The sequence below is a fragment of the Protopterus annectens genome, chromosome 3.part0 (assembly GCF_019279795.1).
Source record: "Protopterus annectens isolate FY-2018-M chromosome 3.part0, PAN1.0, whole genome shotgun sequence".
NCBI lineage: Eukaryota > Metazoa > Chordata > Ceratodontiformes > Protopteridae > Protopterus > Protopterus annectens.
The window spans coordinates 881,514,730-881,538,678 of NC_056731.1; the positions used below are offsets into that span (position 1 = coordinate 881,514,730).

At 42.6% G+C, this 23,949-nt stretch overlaps 1 protein-coding gene across 6 annotated transcripts in view; it reads left to right on the forward strand.

The window, feature by feature from the left end:
• The window catches only part of LOC122796606 (ubiquitin thioesterase otulin-like), a 1,420,501-nt gene that overhangs the window by 462,112 nt on the left and 934,440 nt on the right, over positions 1-23,949 (forward strand). Inside the window, exon 2 of one of the 6 annotated variants that reach the window (XM_044065215.1) lies at positions 17,743-17,850. The exons of the other annotated variants lie outside the window; for them this stretch is intronic. Within the exon in view, the coding sequence (XP_043921150.1) occupies positions 17,825-17,850 (26 nt within the window). The 5' untranslated portion in view covers positions 17,743-17,824. The remainder of the gene's footprint in view (positions 1-17,742; positions 17,851-23,949) is intronic. 6 annotated transcript variants of the gene reach the window in all.

The following is a 23,949-nucleotide window of genomic DNA, read 5'->3' on the forward strand; positions in this document are numbered from 1 at the left end:
ATGGTATCTCAAAATGTATGGACACAGCACTGCCAAGATTTGGACACTGTCATTCAAATAATACCTTGCCTTCAAAAGGAATTCTTGTGGTGGGCTCAGGAATGTCACCTAAACAAGGGACTCTCTGTGACCCGGCCAGAGGCGAGTCAGATTTTAACGACAGATGCCTCGGACACTGCTTGGGAGCTCATCTAAATGGAAAGTGGATACAAGACAAGTGGCCTGCCAGACTACAGCATCTACATATCAACATGAAGGAGATGTTAGCAGTCCAGTTTGCATTGATGGCGTTCAAGGAGTTACTTCTTCCAGGGCAGGTGTTGATTCTGACAGACAACACAACTGTCATGTGGTACATCAACAAGCAAGGGGAACACATTCTTATCCTCTATGCAGGCAAGCAATGATTTTATGGGAGACTGCGTTAAGCCTGCAACTGACTCTTCAGGCAAGGTTTCTGCCAGGAGCACAGAACTCCCTAGCAGATGTATTAAGCAGACAAATCATGGATCCCCACGAGTGGAAACTGGATCTTCATGTATTTCAGAAATTGACAGTGTCATGGGGAACTCCAGACATAGATCTGTTCGCTTCTCCACTAAACCACCAGCTGCCAAAGTATTGCACAAAGGGGTTTCATCACACAGCTTGGAAAGTGGATGCTCTGTCTTTCAGTTGGAAAAACCTTCATGTCTATGCCTTTCCACCTCTACCTCTTCTTCCAAAGGTATTACTAAAGGTCAGACAAGACAGGCCAAGGATGATTTTGATAGCTCCAGATTGGCCTCGGCAACACTGGTACCCACTTCTAAGGAGTCTTGTAAAGAAGCCTCCATGGCCTTTACCTCTGATTCCTCATCTGTTATCTCAGAAGGACGGTCATCTGCTCAATGTCAAGCTTCAATCTCTTCATCTCACAGCTTGGCATATTCTGTGTTGAAGGTCTCAGCTTCCTCAACAAGTTTTAAATGTGATTATGGAAGCTAGAAGGCCTAGTACTAGGAGAGTGTCTTGAAAATGGAAGAGATTTTTATTTTGGAGTACAGCAAAGAATTTGGAGATTTCAGAGCCTAATTTGAGTGTGGCTCTTCAATATCTTACTGAATTATTGGACAAAGGTTTGTCCTTCTCTTCCATAAAGATTCATGCTGCAGCAATTTCAGCTCACTATGATTGTGACCCACCTTTGTTTTCGCATCCTTTGTTCAAGCAGTTTCTTAGAGGGGCAAAGAATATAAGACCCCACGTAGAGCTCCTACTCCTGCTTGGGATCTCAATTTTGTGTTGGAAAAACTTACTCTACAACCTTTTGAGCCTGCAGCTACTGCTGAATTGAAATATTTGTCATGGAAGACTGCTTTTCTGTTGGCTATTACTTCTGCAAGAAGGGTGTCTGAGTTGCAGGCCCTTATGGCAGTAGAGCCCTTTTGGTTTTCCATAAGGACAGGGTTTCATTACGTACTAATCCTTCCTTTATGCGAAGGTGGTTTCTAGTGTGGCTTTAAACCAAACTATTCATTTGCCTACTTTTTGCAGATCCTCAAAATAAAGGGGAAAAGATTTTGCACACTTTAGATGTACACAGGCAATTGCGTTATTATTTGAGCAGGACTAAAGATTTTAGGCAGTCTCAGCAGTTACTTGTTTCTTTTGCTTTGAGTTCACAGGGCAAGCCTGTGTCAAAACAAACTATTTCTAGGTGGATTGGCTTTTGCATTGCATTTTGTTATTCCCATCATGGCAAAGAGGTTCCAGCTGGGATTAGGCCTCATTCCACTAGGGCTACTGCCACTTCAACAGCATTTCTAAGTTGGGTGGCAACTAAGGATATTCTGGAAGCAGCTACTTGGAGTTCAGTGCATACTTTCTCTAGGCATTATCACCTGCCTATATACTCTAAGACTAGAGCTGGTTTTGCCACAGCTGTTTTACAAGGCATGTTGTCAGCTCCTGCTACTTTATAATTTGCCAGCCTCCCTTACCTCTGCTTTGGGATTCTACCCAATAGTCAGGACTGCAGCAAGGGAAGACGAAGAACATAGTACAGTTTTGTACCTACCATAAATGTAGATGTTCGAGGATTCCCTTGCTGCAGTCCAATTTACCCTCCCTCCTTCCCCTCTGTGTTTCAGGGTGGTTGTGTAGGTGAGTTTACATGCTTATATTTTTTGTATATATATTACTGTATATATTGTACATGTTTATTGGTGCAGGTTGTTTTGGGACTTGTCTTTTTGGGTCTTCTGACATCTGGGGCAAGAAAAGACTGAGGAAATGGCGTCGGTCATGCGCATTAGTACCCTGACGTACTGACGTCAGTCTAAGGCGCCATGACACTCTGGTATTCGGGCCGACTGGGACGCGGACTATACCCAATAGTCAGGACTGCAGCAAGGGAATCCTCGAACATCTACATTTATGGTAGGTACAAAACTGTACTTTTTCTGCTCCTCATAGGTTGTTTTCCAAGACCCACCAAGGAGCTAAGAAGATGTGGTTCTGGAGGTCACAGTCTTCTTTCCAGGGTGCTCCTGATGATTCCTCTTCCAGAGGCAGGGAGAGGGGATTCAGTGGTAGAGGCTGTCCTTGAGCCAGGGGGGATCCGCAAAATCAGGGCTCCAGAGAAACTTTTTCTGACCAGCCCTTTCAGTGCTCCTGAAGCATTGCCCGACTGCCCTGGAGGCAGTTGGGGGTCATCTTTCATTTCACCCACTAGTCTGAGCAAGCATTACCTCTGATCAGTGGGTGTAAGACATAGTTTCCAGGGGTTATTTCATTCCTTTTTTCACGCCCCAATATGAAGGTAGCTCCCTGACATACCACCCCACCAGAGGGAGATGTTCTTCATCTCACATTGCTGCAGTCCTTACACTTGGGTAGTCCGCTGTCCTCGGTCGGCCCGAATATCAAAGTATAAGGCTGACGTCGGTCAAGGCGCATTAGACTGACATCAGGACGTCAGGGTACAAATGCGCATGACCGACGTCATATCCTCAGTCTTTTTTGCCGCATGGTCCGATGCAGAAGCAGCGTTGCAAGTGCCGTTCGGCGTTCTGAAATTTTTCGAGTTCGGAGTTTCAGACCGAGTCAAAGTTGGCTAAGTACCCCGTTGGGGAATATTTTGCTTTTTTCTTGCCTCAGTGGTTTACCGGATGTCAGAAAAAGTGAATAACTGTATTTCTTGTGGGAAACAGATACCGCATAGAGATTGTCATACCTTGTGTATTCCTTGTTTAGGGCCTGAGCACGTCGTTGATGGGTGAGGCTAAAGTGCTAGATTCAATAAGCGCACTATTAAGAGAAGGTTAGATTGTGCCAGGTTAGTCTTTGGGAAGCGGTGCAATTACACTATGCCGTCGGATGCTCCGACGTCCGCTTCTTCAAAGAAGCGCAAGGATAAAGCAGCTAAGCCCAGGGTAGAAGTCGTCCGTGCGGACGCCGGTTCTTTAGAGGTATCGGTGGAGCCGGTGGTTCCACCGGAGGTTTCTCTGGAGGCCCAGGGGGAGACCTTGTTATTGCAGGATGTGGCCTCTCAGGAGGCAAGTCAGGCTGAAGGGGCTTCTCAGGTTACTGTACTCCCCCCCTTCCTAGGGTGGTTAGGCCTTCTGTTTCCAAGGCTTCTCCCAGAGGCAGGCCAGGTTTAGCTTCAGTTGGTGTCACTCCTAGTTCTTCAGGATCTGTGCCCAAGAAGCATATGCTTAAAATGGCAGAAGATTTGATTACCTTAATTAGAGGTTCTTTGCCCCCTCCTGATAAGAGGCCTAGGGTGGAACCTGAGTTAGGGAGTTTTGAGCAGGCTTCAGATGTTTCAGAGTCTTCGGCTGAAGACTTGCACGAGTATTCTCCTTATTCTGATTCTGATGTGGATGATTCTACTCCTTCTGCTTCTCCTCCCGAGGATTTTTCTTTTTCAGAGACCCTCCACTCCATGAGGGAGCATTTTAAGTGGGAAGGTCAGGATTTCTCTGATTCCAGGAAAAGGCTTAGGGAATTTCTGTTTTTACCCCAGCATAGGCCTTTGGCTATACCTCCTGTTCTGGATGTTGTGGAGGATGTGTTTGCAGAGGCTTCTCTTAATCCTGATTCCTTGCCTCCTGCTCCTGTTAAGCCGGATAGGTATTATAGGGTGCCTGAAGCTCATAAGTTTCTTTTTAAGAGTCCTAGGGCGGACCCAGAAACTGTTAGTCAGGGGCCTAAGGGTGTTAAGGCTTCTGTTATTAAAAATCCGGTTCCTCCAGATAAAGAGGCTAGGGCTTTGGATAGATGGGGAAAGAAAGTTTATCGTCTTCCACCCTAGCTATGAGGGCTCTAAATTGCCAGTTTCACATGTTGAAATACCAAAACTATCTACTGTCTCAATTGAAGTCTAAGGTAGATGCTCTGGCGGAAGGTATTGACTGTAAAGAGTTACAGGATTTGGTACATGTCTCTGAACAAGTGGGTAAGCATTCTTTGCAATGTGGTTTTGATGCTGTACAGGCCTCGTCTAGGGTGGCTGCCACAGGGTCAGTTCTTCGCAGGCACGCCTGGCTGAGGGATCAGAATTTATCTGACCATGTTAAGACAAGGATTTTGGATGCTCCTTTACAATCTGATGTGTTATTTGGTTCACCTGTTGAGGCAGTCTTAAAGAAAATGGAAGACAAGGCTAAGTCTATGCAGACTGTTAAAGATTTTTTGCAGGTTCAGCCTCCGAAGTTTAGCAGAAATTGGCCTACTAAGGGGTGGACGTATCCTTCTTATGATTCCCAGTCTAGGGGCAGAGCTCAGGGCTCTTTCAGGCCTAGAACAGGGAGTTCACCTGCACAGTCTTCGGGTGAGGGCAGGGGTCAGTCCTTTCGTAAACAGACCCAATGACCTACCTTTTCAGCTGCCAGAGTCTTCTCGACTGGCAGCACCTTTGGGAGGAAGGTTGGCACTTTTCAAAGAAAATTGGAGTTTAATTACCCAAGACAGATGGGTATTGGATATCATACACCAAGGTTACAGATTTTATTTCCATACCTTGCCTCCTTTCAAAGGCATGCCAGACGTTCCTCCTCAGCAAAGAATAGAGGCTCACAAACAGATTTCTCTGCTGTTACAAATAGGAGCCATTCAGCCGGTCCCTCTGTCAGAAGTGGGCCTAGGATTTTATTCTCGCCTGTTCCTAGTACCAAAGAAGGGGAACACGTGGAGACCAATTTTGGATTTATCTATCCTCAACACTTATCTGGACATTCCCAAGTTCAAAATGTTGACGTTACAACAGCTTTTACCTCTGTTGGGCAAAGATCATTGGATGGTGACTCTGGATCTCAAGGAGGCTTACCTTCATGTTCCTATCAGGCTAAGTTGCAGGAAGTATCTACGTTTCCGGGCTGGGACTTCTCATTATCAGTTCTCTGCATTGCCCTTTGGCTTATCTACTGCGCACAGAGTATTCACGAAGGTTCTGGCTCCAGTGATAGCTTTCTTCAGACTAAGAGGAATACAGATCTATCCTTATTTGGACGATTGTCTGATTTTGGCTCAAGGAAAAGAAGAACTTCTTCATCATCTACACTATGTGATAGCAGTGCTAAGATGCCTGGGGTATTCTGTGAACGAAATAAAGTCCAGTCTAGTACCCTCTCAGGACATGTGCTTTCTGGGTGTGAGACTGAATACAGCATCCCAGATGGCCTTTTGACCCCGGACAAACAAAAGAATCTTTCTCTTTACTTCCATCAATTGTCTCATCAGTCCAGGCTGACTGCAAGGACAGTCCTTCAAGCCTTGGGGTTCATGGCATCTTGTATTCTGGTGCTTCCCAATGCCAAACTGCATATGAGGAAGCTACAATGGTATCTCAAAAATGTATGGACACAGCACTGCCAAGATTTGGACACTGTCATTCAGATAATACCTTGCATTCAAAAGGAATTTTTGTGGTGGGCTCAGGAATGTCACCTAAACAAGGGACTCTCTATGACCCGGCCAGAGGCAAGTCAGATTCTAACGACAGATGCCTCAGACAAAGCTTGGGGAGCTCATCTAAATGGAAAGTGGATACAAGACACGTGGCCTGCCAGACTTCTACATCTACATATCAACCTGAAGGAGATGTTAGCAGTCCAATTTGCATTAATAGCTTTCAAGGATTTACTTCTTCCAGGGCAGGTGTTGATTCTAACAGACAACACAACTGTCATGTGGTACATCAACAAGCAAGGGGGAACACATTCTTATCCTCTGTGCAGACAAGCAATGATTTTGTGGGAGACTGCTCTCAGTTTACAGCTAAATCTTCAGGCAAGGTTTCTGCGGGAGCACAGAACTCCTTAGCAGATGTGTTGAGCAGACAAATTATGGATCCCCACGAGTGGAAATTGGATCCTCATGTATTTCAGAAATTGACAGTGTCATGGGGAACTCCAGACATAGATCTGTTCGCTTCTCCACTAAACTACCAGCTGCCAAAGTTTTGCACAAAAGTTTTCATCCCACAGCTTGGAAAGTGGATGCTCTTTCATTCAATTGGAGCAATCTTCATGTGTATGCCTTTCCACCTCTGCCTCTCCTCCCAAAGGTACTTCTGAAGGTCAGACAGGACAAGCCAAAGATGATTTTAATAGCTCCAGATTGGCCTCGACAGCATTGGTACCCACTACTGAGAAGTCTGGTGGGAGCCTCCATGGCCTTTACCTTCAATTCCACACCTGCTGACTCAGGAGAACAGTCATTTACTCAATGTCAAACTTCACTCTCTTCACCTGACAGCCTGGCATATTCTGTTTTAAACCCTGGAGGGTTGCAGCTTCCACAGCAAGTTTTGAATGTTATTTTGGAAGCCAGAAGGCCTAGTACAAGGAAAGTGTACGCAGATAAATGGAAGAGATTTTTATTTTGGAGTGCAGCAAAAGCATTTAATGTTTCTAAGCCTAATTTAAGTGTGGCTCTTCAATATCTTACTGAGTTACTGGACAAAGGTTTGTCCTTCTCTTCTATTAAGATTCATGCTGCAGCAATTTCTGCTCACTATGATTGTGACCCACCATTGTTTTCTCATCCTTTGTTTAAGCAATTCCTTAGAGGGGCAAAGAATATAAGACCCCACGAGAGCTCCTACTCCTGCTTGGGATCTCAATTTTGTGTTGGAGGAACTCACTCTACAACCTTTTGAGCCTGCAGCTACTGCTGAGTTGAAATATTTATCATGGAAGACTGCTTTTTTGTTAGCCATTACCTCTGCGAGAAGGGTTTCTGAATTACAGGCCCTTATGGCAGTTGAGCCTTTCTTAATTTTCCGTAAGGATAGGGTATCTTTGAGTACTAATCCTTCCTTTATGCCTAAAGTGGTTTCTAGTGTGTCTTTAAACCAAACTATTCATTTGCCTACCTTTTATGCAAACCCCCAAAATAAAGGGGGAAAAGATTTTGCACACTTTGGATATACACAGGCAGTTGCGATATTATTTGAGCAGAACTAAAGGGTTCAGGCAGTCTCAGCAGTTATTTGTTTCTTTTGCTTTGAGTTCTCAGAGCAAGCCTGTGTCAAAACAAACTATTTCTAAGTGGATTGGGTTTTGCATTGCTTTCTGTTATTCCCATCATGGCAAGGAGGTTCCAGCTGGGATTAGGCCTCATTCCACTAGGGCTACTGCCACTTCAACAGCTTTTTAAGGGGTGGCAACTAAAGATATCTTGGAGGCAGCTACTTGGAGTTCTGTGCATACTTTCTCTAAGCATTATCACCTTCCACTTTACTCTAAATCTAGGGCTGGTTTTGCCACTGCTATTTTACAGGGCATTTTGGCAGCTCCTGCTTCTTTATAGTTGTGCCATCCTCCCTTACCTCTGCTTTGGGATTCTACCCAAGTGTAAGGACTGCAGCAATGTGAGATGAAGAACATAGTACAGTTTTGTACCTACCATAAATGTAGATGTTCGAAGATCCACATTGCTGCAGTCCAATTTACCCTCCCTCCTTCCCCTCTGTAGTTAGAGGCGGTTGTGTGGGTTGGATTGTAAATATTGTGTATATTGTATTTATTGTACATATTATTAGTGCTAGGGTGGTTGGTTGTTGGTTTTGTTGTCTTTGGGTTTTGACCTTTCTTGTTAGGGTCTTCTGACATCTGGGGCAAGAAAAGACTGAGGATATGACGTCGGTCATGCGCATTTGTACCCTGACGTCCTGATGTCAGTCTAATGCGCCTTGACCGACGTCAGCCTTATACTTTGATATTCGGGCCGACCGAGGACAGCGGACTACCCAAGTGTAAGGACTGCAGCAATGTGGATCTTCGAACATCTACATTTATGGTAGGTACAAAACTGTACTTTTTCCTTCAAGGAAGTTCAACAACTTCTTCAAAAAAGAGCTATCCAGGAGGTTCCAGCAGGACATAGAGGATCCAAAACTTACTCTTGCTTCTTTTTAGTGTCAAAGAAGACCAGGAACCTGTGCCCTATTCTAGACATTGGTGAGTTGAATCTATCGGTGAAGAAGTGCAGGTTCCAGATGGTCACTGTTCAGTCCATTCTGCCTCTCTTATGCAAGGACGACTGGATGTGCTCAGTGGATCTCCAGGACACCTACTATCACATCAAGGTAGACAGGTGGTTGAGGAAACCCCTTCATTTGTGAATAAGGGCCAGTCATTACCAGTTCAGAGCCCTGCCCTTTGATTCACCACAGCTCCCCAGGTGTTTACCAAATGCATGGCAGTGGTGGAGGCGCACTTTAGGATGCAGGGATTCCAGGTGTTTCCATACTTCAACCATTGGCTCCTCATGGCACCCATTAGGCCTCAACTGTCACAAGCAATATGTCCTACTTCTGTTCAGCCAGTTGGGGATAGTAGTGAACCTCTTCAAGTCAAATCTGGTTCGGAAGCAAAAATTAGAGTTCATAGGAGTCCAGCTAGACTCCATCTCAGAGATTGCAGCATTACCTACCGCCTCACAGAGTACAGCTGATCCGGGAGAAGGTCATGCAAGTCTTAAATCTTTAGAATCCTTCAGTCCACTTGATTCTTCAGACCCTAGGATCCATGGCCGCAGCCATGCAGCTTGTGCCATTGGCAAGGTATATGTGACTTCTACAGTGGACCTTGTCGGTTCAGTGGTCTGTTCTGTCTCATCCTATGTCCATGTCCATAAAATTGATGCCAGTGTGCAGATGGCACCTCCTTTGGTGGCTACAGTCTCAGGATCTCATTCTAGGCAGGCCCTTTTCACTCCCTCCTCCCAAGACCACAGTAAACACGGAAGCTTCCCTGTTGGGGCGTGGGCATTTCCAGGGGAGAACAGTTCAAGGTATGTGGTCCCCTGTAGAGACCAAGTTGCACATAAATGTCTTAGAGATGAGAGCAGTCCTACCAGCATTGCAAGCCTTTTGGAATTGCCTCCCTCGGGGATGGTTGCAGTTCAGAAAGACAACATGGCAGTGGTCTGGTATATCAACAAACGGGGGGAACACGATCTTACCCATTGTGCAGAGTGGGCATGAGAGTATGGGAAATGGGCGATGTCCTCGAGGCACTTTCTTCTTGCAATACATATACCTGGGGACTCCAGCGTGATGGCCGACAAACTCAGAGGAACCATATTGAGTCCTCACAAGTGGTCCCTCAATGCGATGGGTGGCGAAACAGATCTTCGATTGTTGGGGTCAACCATGCTGTGATCTCTTGTCCATGATTGGCCTTCGGGCCTCCTGTACACTTACCCTCCTATTCCTTTTATCCACAAAGTTCTGCAGAAAGCGTGACGCTTGTGGACTTCCCTGATGCTCATTGCCCCTTCTGACCTTATCAGTCGTGGTTTCCTTTCCTGAGGTCTCATTTGAAGTATCCTCCTTGGATATTGGATCCCCTTCAGGATCTGATCTCCCATCGTTTGGCGCTCCCTCTTCCCAATCTTCAGACCATTCGTCTTATTGCATGGTATCTCTTATTCCACTGATTTTTGAAGCAGTCCAGGCTAACTTCCCCATCAAGAATATTATCCTAGCATCTCAAAAACCTTCCACCAGAAAAGTTTATAGTAGCAAATGGAAAAGGTTTTCTATTTGGGCTAAGAGCAGGAATCTGGACCCTTTTTCTGCTTCTGTGCAAGATATTCTCATTCTTGCCCCTTCCTGAAAAAGTGAGGACAGGTTTTTCTACTGTAAAGTTTCAGCTGGCTGTGATTTCCAGTTTTCATGAATAGCAAACATATGTTCTCTTCCAAAGCCTTCATGAAAGATGCTTTCCTTCTAAGACCACCAGTTACGGATCTGTTGCCTCCTTGGAATCTAACCTTAGTGCTGCAATCTCGGATTCAGAGACCATTTGAATCTGCAAGTTTGTGCGATTTCAAATTCTTGTCATGGAAAATGGTCTTCCTCATAGCCATAACCTCAGCTAAGAGGGTGTCCGAGCTGCAAGCTCTTTCAATTTTTTCCCCGTATATAATCTTTCACAACGATAGTGTCTCTTAGAACTAATCTATCCTTTCTGCCCAAGATTTCCACTGAAGCAACCCAGACTCAATCTATTCAGTTACCACTTTTCTTTCCCAGTTATTCCAAGTTAGGAGAGTACATTCTGCATACTTTGGATTTACATAAGCAATTGCGATTTTATCTGCATAGGACTAAGGAGTTGCGGAAGTCAGACCAGCTCTTTGTGGCTTTTTTCCCCAAATAGACTTGGCCTTGCCTTTTCTAAGGTGACTATCTCTCTAAGTGGATTTCCATCTTTATATACACAGTATACACCAACAAGCATCTTGAAGTTCTGGGAAAGGTTGGAACTCATTCTACTAGATCGGTGGCTACTTCCTCAGCCTACATGGCCAGATTCTCCATTTAAGATGATATTTGTGCTGCTGCTAATTGATCTAATCCTCCCACCTTTATTTCCCATTATAAGCTGGATTTGGTTTCCAGGAACAGGGCTTCCCTTGGTTCCACAGTACTTCAACATGTCTTTCCTTGAGGCCACCCAGGGTAAATGGTAGCTGGGGACTCTGACCATACCGTGAGGAACAATGGCATAGATAACAGATAAAGTATTATGTACTTACCATAATGTGGCGTATGTGTTATTCTATGTCATTATTCCTGACATTCCCCTCCCACCATCCCCCTTCCTTGTTGGTTTATCTGAGGAAGCTGGAGTGTTGTGGGGTCTAGGACTCTTTCCTTTCTATTTATTTATTTATTTTTTTTTTTTGGTCGCAGGTATGGTGACTATGTCAGCAAACTTGATCTGAGGGTTCGAGGGCAGCAGGGGATTATGGGGTAGCCTTGGATCTGTCTAAGCTAAAGTTTCTGGCTTGAATCTGATGTGGGATCCAAGACCCTACTGTGAGGAATAATGAAATAGAATAACACAGATGCCAAGTTATGGAAAGTATGTAACTCTTGTTTTTTTATTTTTTTTTAGTATATCTCTTGTCAAACCTGTCACACAGCTTGAAAGACTAAGGAGATTCCAGAGACCCTAAACTTCTCAGACAGGCTTTTGAAGCTCTGTCCCCTGTATCCTGTTTTTTTATTGATTCCTGTGTAGTGTCTTATGTCTAGCAATCCACAAGGTTAAGGACCCAACACTCCTTTCTTTTTACACCACCACAAAACAAATGCCTCCACAAACATTCAAACTAAAGCCTTGAATTTCCATCAACAAATAAGAGCTGATGTAGGGACTGATTTGTTAATTGGTGCCTCCCTGTGTCTTGAACAAACACTTGAACTAAAGACTTGAAAGTTCATCAACAAATAAGCAGGATAAGAGACATAATTGCTTAGTACTTCCTCCATCTCTGGAATAATTTTATGCTACATGTAAAACATACTCTCACTTCCTTTAAGACCGTCTTTGACAGTTGAGTGGGTGGCCATATATCTTCCCTTTGTTGGGGAAATGTCTCAAGGATGCCATCACGCAGAAGTGGTCCCCGGGTCTCCTTTAAGTTTTCTCCTATTTCCACTTAAATTGAAGTTTGTTCAGAAAGCCAAGCTGAGCAACTCCAGAAATATTGTCATAGCCCTATTTTGACCTTGGCAAGTATAGTTCTCACTGCTTTTAGCCTGATATTCTGGTGAAGCCTGTACATCTAAGGCCCCTCAGAATGTTGCTGACTGACTCTTCCAGCAAGTCGCACCTGAATCTTCACTCCCTTTAGTTACTGCACAGTTATTTCCAGTCATAATATGGAAGCTTTTTAACCTGTTATGGTCTTGTATATCCTCAGTTCTTTCCATAGATCCAGTACCAGGGAAGCATATAAAAACAAATGGGCACACTTTTATTTGGGCTACATTTGAAGGTTTAGATTCCCTTTTCACTCCTTTGCCAGCTATTTTATGTTTCCTCTCCCAAATCGTCAACCCATGTCTCTGTTGTTCATCTTTTAAGGTTAACCTGCTGCCATTCCTAACTTCCACCAAGGAGTCAGTAGTCATTACTTATTTAGAGGCCTGCAGAATGTTTCTCAACAATGCATCCTACTTTATAGGCCACCATTCAATGACTGTGTTCATCCACGGGATTTGTACTTCATGTTTGAAAAGCTAATTTACCTCCTTTTGAATCTGCAGCTAAACCAGATTCAAAGTTTTGGAAGTCTCTGTTTCTAGTAGCCATTTCTCTTCTGCTAGAGGAGTTTGTGTTGCATGAGTTGTATGTAAACCACAAAGGTAACCACTGCAACAAACTTGAATATTGCCTGCATATTTCTTAACTATTCTAACAGAGTTGAATATTTTTTTACTGTACACAAGCAACTAATATTCTGTGTAGAACCAAGCTAAATTTATAAGGAAGGATTCCCAGTCATTTGCTTTCCCCTCTTCCAAAAATTGGGCTGTTATACCTCTCAACCGTACAGATTTTTGCCTGATATTTTTGGTCTGTTTTTGATAAAATCATGGGTTTCTGGGAAATTAGTGGCAAATCCATTAAAGACTGAAGTTAGGAAAATAGTGGGCATTTGAGTTTCAGACTTTATACTCTTCAGAAAATGCATGCTAATGTACAACCTGTTCTGTCAACTTTCTAAGTTTGTAAGAGCAATACTTAAAAATTGTCCCTATTTTGGGGCCTTTGCCCCATTTTTATTTATGGTTTTGTCCAGATTTTTTGCTCTAACAAGTTGAGTTGAGAGGTATCGCTATGAAATGCCAGAATTTACTTTTATCTAGGTGGCTTTTGGACTGCATATATTTTTGCTATGAAAGATGCATCAAAACGCTGTCTGTTACACCAGGTGCACATTGAAGCAGAGCAGTGGCTACCTGTGAGGCCTTTTTCAAAAATAGAATATTAAATAATATATGTGTAGATACAGCTACAAATTGTAAGAATACTTTAACAAGACAGGTAAGCTAGATGTTATCTCTAGGTCTTAGTCTTCCTTCAGAGCCACAGTCACCTAAAGTATGAACTACCTAAGAGAATGAGTTTGGAATTCTGTCCAGTTTACCGGATAAAGTGGATGGGTCTTCTCATCCTATATACAAAAGTTATGTACTTATTATAGCAACAGATCTGTACAAGGTTTATCCTCATACCACCATTCTTCTGGGATTGGATAGATATGGTCTTGATGCTATTTTAGCTTCATTGGTGTTTTTTTCTCTGTGTTTAGATTTGTTGTTGTGCTTCACTTTCAGATGGCACACTTGAGATCTGGAGAGAATGTTGGAGTGCAGTGCGTTATGGGAAAGAGAAAAGACTAGTAGCCTGGAAAAGTTTCAGGTGATGACATGATTGGAGGCTTTCATTTTAGAGCTCATCATTCACCTCTTTCAGTATGGAAAGTACATAATGCTCATATATTTTTGCCTTGGTGAAATCTAAATTGGGCAAAATATTTTCCCAGTGGTTAGCCAGGTGCATTGAGTTTTGTCAAAAAAATATGGAAATTCTCTGCCTGCAACTGCCAGAGCTTGTTCCATAGATGACATTTGTGCAACTACAGCTTGTTCATCCCTGAACTTTTCCATGAGACACTACAAGCTGGATATCGTGTCTATGTTCAGATCTTGTTCAGGGCTACTTTTAGTAATGCACCCATGATAGTAGCCACATCATTTGCCAGAAAAAAACAGTGTGCTGGTTGACCAGTTAAGTCACTCTGTGCACCACTATCACGAGTGAATCTCACACTGTTGGATGTTTGCAGTCCATCCTCACCATGTGAGGCATATTGGGGGTTTGATATCTGTACATCCTAGGGCATTAACTTCAGGAGTTAAGGACAAGATATTCGAATAACAGCAAAAAAGAAAAGGCTCCCTTATTTGTTATTACCCTTCATTTGTCATGCCAGAATTAGTTTTCTCTGCTGTTAGTGATTGCAGCTCAGTTCTGACTCTGTGTTGTAGGCAAGATCTAGTGATAAAGCAAGAAAACTGAAAATTGCACCCCTTCCTATACTCTGTCTTGACAGTCTGGTAGCTGAGGTGTTTAGGCCTCACGCAGATATTCTTTCTTCTCAAATAAAGGTCCTATGAACACAAAACCTACTAGAACATTTTATTTGTAATGGTGAACAAGATATACCTTTTGGTGAATGGACAATATTTAGTTCCTTTTTAGGTTCTCCCCCCAAGAATGCTTGGTTACCTTCATTATTTGCTTGCTTTAATGCTGACTTGCCTTTTTATTAAGCTACATTGTCCTTGGGTTGGTTGTGTTGTTCTTTTCAGCTGTCTTCCTTTGGCTTTTTAGCCAACAGTAAAATCTCCTTAGATGTTTTTTTTCCACGTTATTCCTGCCTAACAATCATAGGATATGTATTTTGGGAAGGAATAAATAAGCATCCTTTTTGCCTGCCATCCCATTTTGCTTCTTTTATTTATTTAAGTAATTTGTGTTTAGAAGGTGGCACAGTTGTCCAAAAGTTCGAGTGATAGTTTCTACTTGGTCTTTCCTTCACACGAGAGATTGTTTTGGAAATTGTTTTACTTCAAAGACTCCAGCTTCCTTCCTGTTATCCTCATTTTCTACCTGATTAATCCCTGAAGGAAGTTTTTCTTACATTTCTTGGACTAAAGAATTTAGGACATTTGATCAATTGTTTCTTTTTCTCATAGTAAACTCAATACCAGCATGGGCAAGCAACACATTTTTTTGAACTAACATCCAAGTTGCTTTTGTTGCATATTTGTGAGTAAACTCTTCAGGAATACATAACTCATTTTACCATAGGTGTAGCAGCTTTTTCAACTTTCCTTTATCTGCCTTTGTGAAATAGTGATTTAGTCCAAAGTGCATATCTTTACTAGACAAGCTAGAAGTGGTTGTGCCACAGGTCATCCTGAGGATGTTACCTGAGGATGTTAGGCTGCCCCCTGCCCCTTCCCCCATTTGACCTTTCGGATTTATAGATTGACATTCTACCTGATGATGTAGGCTTGTAGTGAATGTGTTAGTGGACGAGACTTTGTAGTACATTTGTGTCAAGTGTTTACCATTGAGTAGTTGACTGCATCCATTTGTCTTCACTGTGATTCTTTTAGTTTGTTGTTTGTGTCTTAGTTCTAATGCAGTGTTGTGAAATGGTTGTAGTGTGACTTACGGATATTTAGCAAGATGGACTTTTATCAAACTCAAGCCTGTTGAACATTTGACTGCTGTGTATTGTTACAAAGTAAGGGCTGTATAGATGCTTTACTATATTTTTGCTGTCTCTGTGAAGTACTTGCAGTAAGGTAGATTGCTTTGGTCTAGTATGATCACCAGGTATGCAGGCAGACTATTTCCGAGAGAGTTAATTTCTATAGTTACTGTACCATTTTTGCTGGAGAAATTGACAAGTTGCTCTAAATTAAACAGCATATTGCTGTTTGCTGGATGAGGGGAGGACACCTAAGTGTAATCTCTTACACTGGGTATAAAAAGTTTACACCCCCCCTGTTAAACTGCCAGGTTTTTGTGATATAGAAAAATTAAACCACGTCATTTCAAAACTTTTCCCACCTTTAATGTGACCTGTAACCTGTACAATTCAGTTGAAAAACAAATCTGTTGGGGAAAAATATAAAAAAACAACAAAAGAAAAGTACAATACTCTGGTTGTATAAGTGTGCACACCCTTAAACTAATACTTTGTTGAAGCACCTTTTAATTTAGTTACAGCATTCAGTCTTCTTGGGTAGGAGTCTATCAGCATGGCATGTCTTGACTTGGCAATATTTTCCCACTCTTCCTGGCAAAAGTGATCCAAATCCGTCAGATTGCAAGGACATCTCTTGTGCACAGCCCTCTTCAGGTCATCCCACAGATTTTCTATTAGATTTAGGTCTGGGCTGCGGCTGGGCCATTCCAAAACTTTAATTTTCTTCTAGTGAAGCCATGTTTTTGTTGATTTGGATGTATGCTTGGGGTCATTGTCATGCTGAAAGATGAATACTCCTCTTCATCTTCAGTTTTCTAGCAGACGCCTGAAGGTTTTGGGCCAAAAGTGACTGATATTTGGAACTGCTCATAATTCCCTCCACCTTGACTAAAGCCTCAGTTCCAGCTGAAGAAAAGCAACCCCAAAGTATGATACTGCCACCACCATGCTTCACCTTGGGGTTGGTGTTCTTTTGGTGACGCAAAGTGTTTCTGCACCAAACGTTCCTTTTGGAATTGTGGTCAAAAAGTTCAACCTTGGTCTCATCAGACCATAACACATTTTCCCACATACTTTTGGGAGACCTGCTGTATTGTTTTGCAAATTTTAGCCAGGCCTGGATGTTTTTCTGTGTAAGAAAAGGCTTCCGTTTTGCAACCCTACCCCATAGTCCAGACATATGGAGAATATGGGGGATTGTTGTCACATGTAGTACGCAGCCAGTACTTGCCAGAAATTCCTGCAGCTCCTTCAGTGCTACTGTAGGTCTCTTGGCAGCCTCCCTGACCAGTTTTTGTCTTTTCTTTTCATCACTTTTGGAGGTACGTCCAGTTCTTTGCAACATCATTGTTGTCCCATATTTTCTCCACTTTTTGATTATTGTCTTCACTGTGTTCCATGGTATATCCAATGCTGTGGAAAAAGTTTTTATACCCTTCTCCTGAATGATGCCTTTCAACAATGAGATCCTTTTGATGCTTTATAAGCTCTCTGTGAACCATTGCTTTTGCTGTAGCAGGCAACTCAGTAAATGTCAGAAAAATCCTATTAGGACAGCTGAACTTTATTTGGGGTTAATCAGAGTCTCTTTAATTGATGGCAAGTGTGTACCCAAGAAGACTGAATGTTGTAATTAAATCAAAAGGTGCTTCAACAAGTATTAGTTTAGGGGTGTGCACACTTATGTAACCAGCGTACTGTATATTTTTTTATTTTTTATATTTTTCCCCCTAACAGATTTGTTTGTTTTTCAATTGAATTGTACAGGTTATAGGTCACATTAAAGGTGGGAAAGTTTTGAAATGATTTATTGTGGTCTCATTTTTTATATCACAAAAACCTGGCATTTTAACAGGGGTGTGTAGGCTTTTTATATCCACTGTACACGGATTGAAAATTTGTTTCTTTTCCATGTTTTAATTTTTGATGATAAAGTATCCTTGGGTTAAATTTTGATCTTCTTTGCAGTCAGCAAGTGGCAGCACTACTGACTTGTCGGGTGGCAAAATTTGTTTCTTGGCTTAAAATTAAAAGTGCCAAGGACCAAAACCAGTTAGTAACAGTTTATAGTGAAGACCTGGATGGATTCAGTCATGTAGAAAGTACCTCATACAGCTATGGTTTCTGCAGTTAGATGGTAAAAGATCTAATATTTTCCTTCTGCAGGTAATAACAAAGACAAAAAAAAAGAAACTGAAGCCAGATGGAGAACCATCCATATTCAAGTGGAAAGCTGCTGATAGTATAGATGGGAAACACATTAAGCAAACCAAGGTACTTCATGAGTTAGTGTAACAGTATTTCCCATTGCATATCTACTGTAAAGTGATTTCAGTCTAATTATTGTCACCATTAAAACAAAACTAAGCAGCTCCTTGGCATTTTTTAGCAATCACTTTCAGATCACATGCAAGTTTTTCAGTACTGCAGTGTTTGTCCTGTGGCACATCTTAACCAGAGTATTGTCAGCGTATCATGTCATGTGAAGTTTGTTTGTTTGTTTAATTTTGTGTATGTTTTATTCTCTGGTCATAAAATAGTCATCTCAGTGTACTTTGCATTTTTAAGTTACAGATAAAATTTATTTAGAGATCTTGAGCTGGCACATCCAAAGGGATTGGGCCTTGATATTCTGTCCTTTTTGCCTGATTTAAGAAGTGTGCCTGACACAAGATTATGATGTTCTTGCTCATTCTTTTCTGATCTTTCTCTCAGCGGTCAACACAAGGAAGTGACCACATTTGATGCAAATTGAAAAGTCTAAGCCTGAGACACACAGGCCTTTAAAGTGCTTAGATAGTTTCTGGGCCAGAACTAGTTTTGTCTTTAATGCCTCAAACCACTGCACAACGCTACCAACTGCTGTAGGTGCCAGTTGTTCAACAGCACTACTTGTTTACATCAGTCAGAACTTGTGGTCGTATTGCCTCCCAGCAGAGAAGGGGTCATGGTCTGGCCAGAAAAGAAAGTACATCTAAAGGGTCATACAGAGGATCGTCTGCCCAGATATACCTGTGATGAAGGAATCAAGCACAAGATAAGGTAGTAGCAGGCCAAGTCTGAGGCTGCCTTCTCAAAGTCTGATGTAGCAGCACATGCCCCTTTTCTGTCACAACTTTCATAGAGTCATAGGCCTCGTGGTCATTTACCTTCTACTTGTCTGGAGATAACCTGTGGTGGTGCTAAGGTATGAACCTAATTCCCTTACTAAAGAAACATTTTATGACTCTGGAGCTAGAGAATTCACTCCCCGTACTGATGTCTGCTTCTCATGTCTGTTATGGGGAAACTTCCACTTAAAAATTTGCTGTTTCTGGTCCTCTTGTGAGCTCACTGATTGTCTTGCCACAATGATCTGAGTTTGTAAATAGATTTTGACTTGGTGGACGTTGACCAAGTGCCTGCTTTAGACCATACTTAATCTGATAGGTTTTCCAGATATGGTGACTTTATCTTCTGGAAGGCCTCTCCAAAGAATCATTCAGTGTATACTGCAGTGCTGTATCTCTAAATGGAAATTATTCAGCACTTAACTTTCAACATAGTGATATGGAATCTTGATTCAGCTCACTACCAGAAACTATTCAGCAGGATGTCATTTTTCAAATGTAGACAGTGTGCTTCTGATCCATGAAAGTTATGAAAATAACTGATCACTTTTATTCCATTAATTACATCTGTCACATGTCTCACTTCCAGATTTGCCCCAATATTGCAACCATTGGAAAAGGTAGCCTTGCTTCCCAGTACAAGTTCAAATCAGCAGAAAATGCATGAAGTCAGATTTGCCTTCATTGCCATAGGTGGTGGTCTCTGGTAGTTTTTGCTGTTCATTTAAAAGTTAGGCTGACTTTGCCTTTCCTTTCTTTTGTTGAAGCTTAAGCAACATACAACTGATGCCCCATTTTGGGATGTGCCTATTAAGAATTACTATTCAGATGTCTCTGTAAATAACTTTTGAAAAGAAGTAAGAATTTTCTTTTGTGCTAGAGCTGTTTCATTTAGCAGTGTTTGAGCTTTTCACAGATAAGACAGTCCCTGTAGTCTAGTGCTGTCTGGCACACTGACATAGGCTTTACAGAAGTTTTAGAGGATTTCCTGATAGGGTGACTGTACCTGCATCAGGTAAAAATGTCACCAAGAAGTGCAATTACCCAGCAGGTGCATGCCTGACTCTCACTAAAGTAGAATAATAAACAATAGAGTTAAGAGGCAGGTCATTCTCACACCCTGAGATCCCAGGCCATATTTTCCAAAATATAAGTAGCAATTTTATTTCCTCAGCAGCAGTTCTAATTGCATTGTTTTACTCCAGCAGTAGACTCAGGCAAAGTAAGAGGGAGAATTGTCCTATTTGCAAAGTAATTTGATATCGTTACCATAACTATTATAACCTTATTTATGGTTACCACTTGTCCTGTTTGTGAGAGAAACAGTTACTGTTTAGTAACTTGAGTCCCATTGTCTGCATTACTTGTGAGCATGAAAGGAAATGTCCTGGTTTGCTGGTATTACTGTAAACATTAACATCAGCAAGCCTTTCCAGCTCTCAGTTAATACAGGAAAGATTTATTCTAGTGCATAGACCAATTCCAGTAGTGCAGTTAGCTGTTCTGATGATAAATGCTAAAACAGCTTAACAGTTTATTTATTTATTTTTTGGTCATGTAAATGTTGTTCTCCGATATTTTGCTAAATATTGGTGTACTTCTGTTGTTCATTAGGTCCGGCTTGCACAGGATCAACAGCAATTGGCTGGACTGACCACATTGATGTTGGACAGGGCTGTACTTAGAAAATCAGTATTCTATTAGCTGCTGATTTTGGGCAGCATAAAACTGAAATGCTTTTAAATTAGAAAACATCACTGTTTAAAAAAAAAAAAAAAAAAAAAGTTGAATGTTTCAAAAGTTTCTGCCTAAATGTAGCTACAGATTTGTACTTGTTACCATAACTCTCCTCTAACCTTCTTTGCTAGAAATTAGAGCCAAGGATAAAGACATGATGTAATGGTGGGGCATTTAAAGACCCAAGACAATTTTTAAATATTACTCTGATTCTCGTGAGAAATTAATAGAGCAACAAGTTTTGGAACAACATGCGAGAGATGCAATTATGCAGTCAAACTGGAAGCTAAGCTCTCTCAACCCAAGACTGGACCAGACAATCAAGAGGAGAAGGGAATTACTTGCATCACACCACCAGTCTCACATAGACCTATGAAACCAGCACCGGCAAAAAACACACATAAATACACAAAAACATACTCGGAGGCTCTAAATAAAAATCTGCAAAAGCAGCAGAGACCTCCAAAGCAGACATCCAAGCAACCTCCACCCCCAACACAAAGCATGAAACATACTTCACAAAACCAGTGTGCCACGCAATAACATACCCAACACACTAGTAATAGTTGACTCTATAGTCAGTTACTGTTAGCTGCCTGTTGGGTGCCAGGCTCCGCCACATAACACAAGCACTCGGGTCTCTCCAGTAGAAGTACAAATACGACTCTGTCATTGTCCATGTTGGTGTGAATGACCTGAGCCGTACCTCCCTGGACTACATGAAAAGAGACATGGAAGAGCTCTCTGATCACATAGCCCAGGCCAGTATGACCCTGACCCTGAGTGGCATCCTGCCCTCACCAAGAATGATACCATGGTATAAAGAAAAAAATTATAATTTTCAACAATTGGCTAAGCTTTTGCTGTCATTCAAAGGGGATCCAGTGTCTGTCAGCCTGGGATGACATGCTCGACAAGCCACGTTGCTTTGCTAGAGACGGCTTGCACCTGTCAACCTTAGGCTTTCAAATACTGGCCAAGGCTCTTGCCATCCACATAGTCCCTTTTTTAGGCAAGACTCAAAAGTCAAACCCACCACCGTAAATAGCACAAGTAACAAAAAACTGGTGGTAATGCTACTCAGTGCCAGAAGTCTAAACCTCAAAATGCATGCACTCGAGGCACTCCTCAGTATGGAGAAAATCTATATATGTGCAGTAACAGAAACCTGGTTTAAGGCTCCAGAGAGCACCCCAGCACTACCAGGCTACAACTCGTACCATACATTTCGGCCACAAAATCCGGACCGAAATACAAAAGGTGGGGGCATATCCATATTCATCAAGGATACCCACACCTCCAGGTTAGTGGCACAGCACGATGCTTCAGAGGTCATCCACCTGCAACTAACAATGGGCAGAACTGCAGTTCAAATTGTAGCTTGCTACAGATCACCCACCATGCCCCAGGACCCCCATTCCGCATTTCTGGAAACACTGGGAAACATAAAGGTCCTACCAAACACCCTGTTATTGGGTGATTTAAATTACCTAAACATTAACTGGGAGAACTACTCAAGTACTAACTCCCTTGCCCAACATTTCCTAGAATTTATAAACTCAAACATCCTGGATCAACTGGTCAACACCCCCACCAGAGGTGACAACATGTTGGACCTGGTCATCACCAACATGGGCGACCGGTGTTTCACACCAGAGGTCAACCCCTCACTGGTTAGATCTGACCATAAACTAATCAGTCTGGATATCCACATTCTGCCCCCAGCCCCGGTCAAAGAAACCACCATGAAACATACTTCACAAAACCAGTGTGCCACGCAATCACAGCCCTTAAGGCAAAATAACATACCCAACACACTAGTAATGGGTGACTCTATATTCAAGCACACTGACGTCCCACTCACTAGGCTGAACAAGGAGAAGGTTACTGTTAGTTGCCTGTCGGGTGCCAGGCTCCGCCACATAACACAAGCACTCAGGTCACTCCAAAACTTTTCAGAAGCAAACTTCACATTACTTAAGACCGAGCTGGAAAGTTTCAAATCCCCATGCTAAAAGATAACGCTGCCCAAGCTGCAAAACCCTTTACTAATGCACTCTACGGGCACCTGCAAGAATGCATGGATCATGCTATCCCAAGCAAAACCAAGACTCTTGCCTCCAAGAAAAGGAAACCAGTCTGGTGGTCCCCTGCCATAAACAAGCTATACAATAAGAGGAGAAAACTAGTACAGAAAAGAGTAAAATCCCAAGAGGGGAAGACATCCCTGATCAGTATCAGCAAGAAACTACTCATAAAATCATCCAAGGCTAGCTTTGAAAGAAAAATTGCCAAGGACTTCAAAGATAACCACAAGGCATTCTTTAGCTATGCCAAGAATCTAAGTAGCAATTCCCAGATCTGCTTGGAGTTGGTGCAGAATGGCACAAAATACACTGAACCGACCGATATTGCCAACATCCTGGCAGACAGGTTCAGTGCAAACTTCACCCCCAAAAGGGCCCTTAACCATACCAGAAGAATGTAGTGCCCCTGAAATCACAGACACTCAGGTTAAAACAGCCCTCTCCAAAGCCAAAAACACAGCATCAATGGGACCGGACCCCAGGCTGCATCCTACATGAGCTCAAAGATGAACTGACTCCTCACCTAACACACTGTTCAAACTCAGCCTCTCCACAGGCTACGTGCCCATAGAGTGGTGCACAGCAACGGTTATTCTGCTCCACAAAGGTGAAGCCACAACAGACCCCAGGAACTATCACCGTATAAGCCTGACTAGCTTGGTCTGCAAGGCTATGGAGCGCATCATCATGGATCTCATTAACAGAGACATTGGGAACCTCCAAACACTGGATGCTACCCAGTTCAGCTTTGTTAAGGGCAGATTATGCCTCCTACACCTGGTGGACTTCTTTGAGACAGTTACCAAGGCTATAGACGAGGGAAAGGTGGTCCATACAGCCTACCTAGACCTCGCAAAGGCCTTCGACACCATTCCCCATTCTGGTATTATAGACAAGCTCACCAGCCTGAACATCAACCCCTACATCATAAGATGGGTTGCCAACTGGCTCACGGATAGAACCCACATGGTAAGAGTTGCAGGAGCTAGGTCTGACTTTAAACCAGTTACAAGTGGCGTTCCCCAGGGCTCAGTCCTAGGACCCATCCTGTTTGGCATGTACTTCTCAGCGGTACAGGCAAGCATAGGAGGACTATGGCTGACCAGGTTCGCAGACGACTGCAAACTAGGGGCTGTAATTGACTCTCTGACTGACACAGGCATCCTCCAAAAGGGTCTCACTGAGACAGATACCTGGTGTCAAAACCATGGCCTCAAGCTAAATGCCAAAAAGTGCATAGTCATCCCCTTTGGAAAAAAACAAAGTACCCACAAATTACCACATAGGTGGTAGCCCCCCTAAATACGGAAGATGAAATAAGGGATCTGGGGACCCAAGTAGATAGTAATCTCTCCTTTAATAATCACATTGCCAAAGTGGTTAGAAAATCCTTCTATGTGGCCCACCTAATTGCAAAAGGGTTTGCATCCAGATCAAAA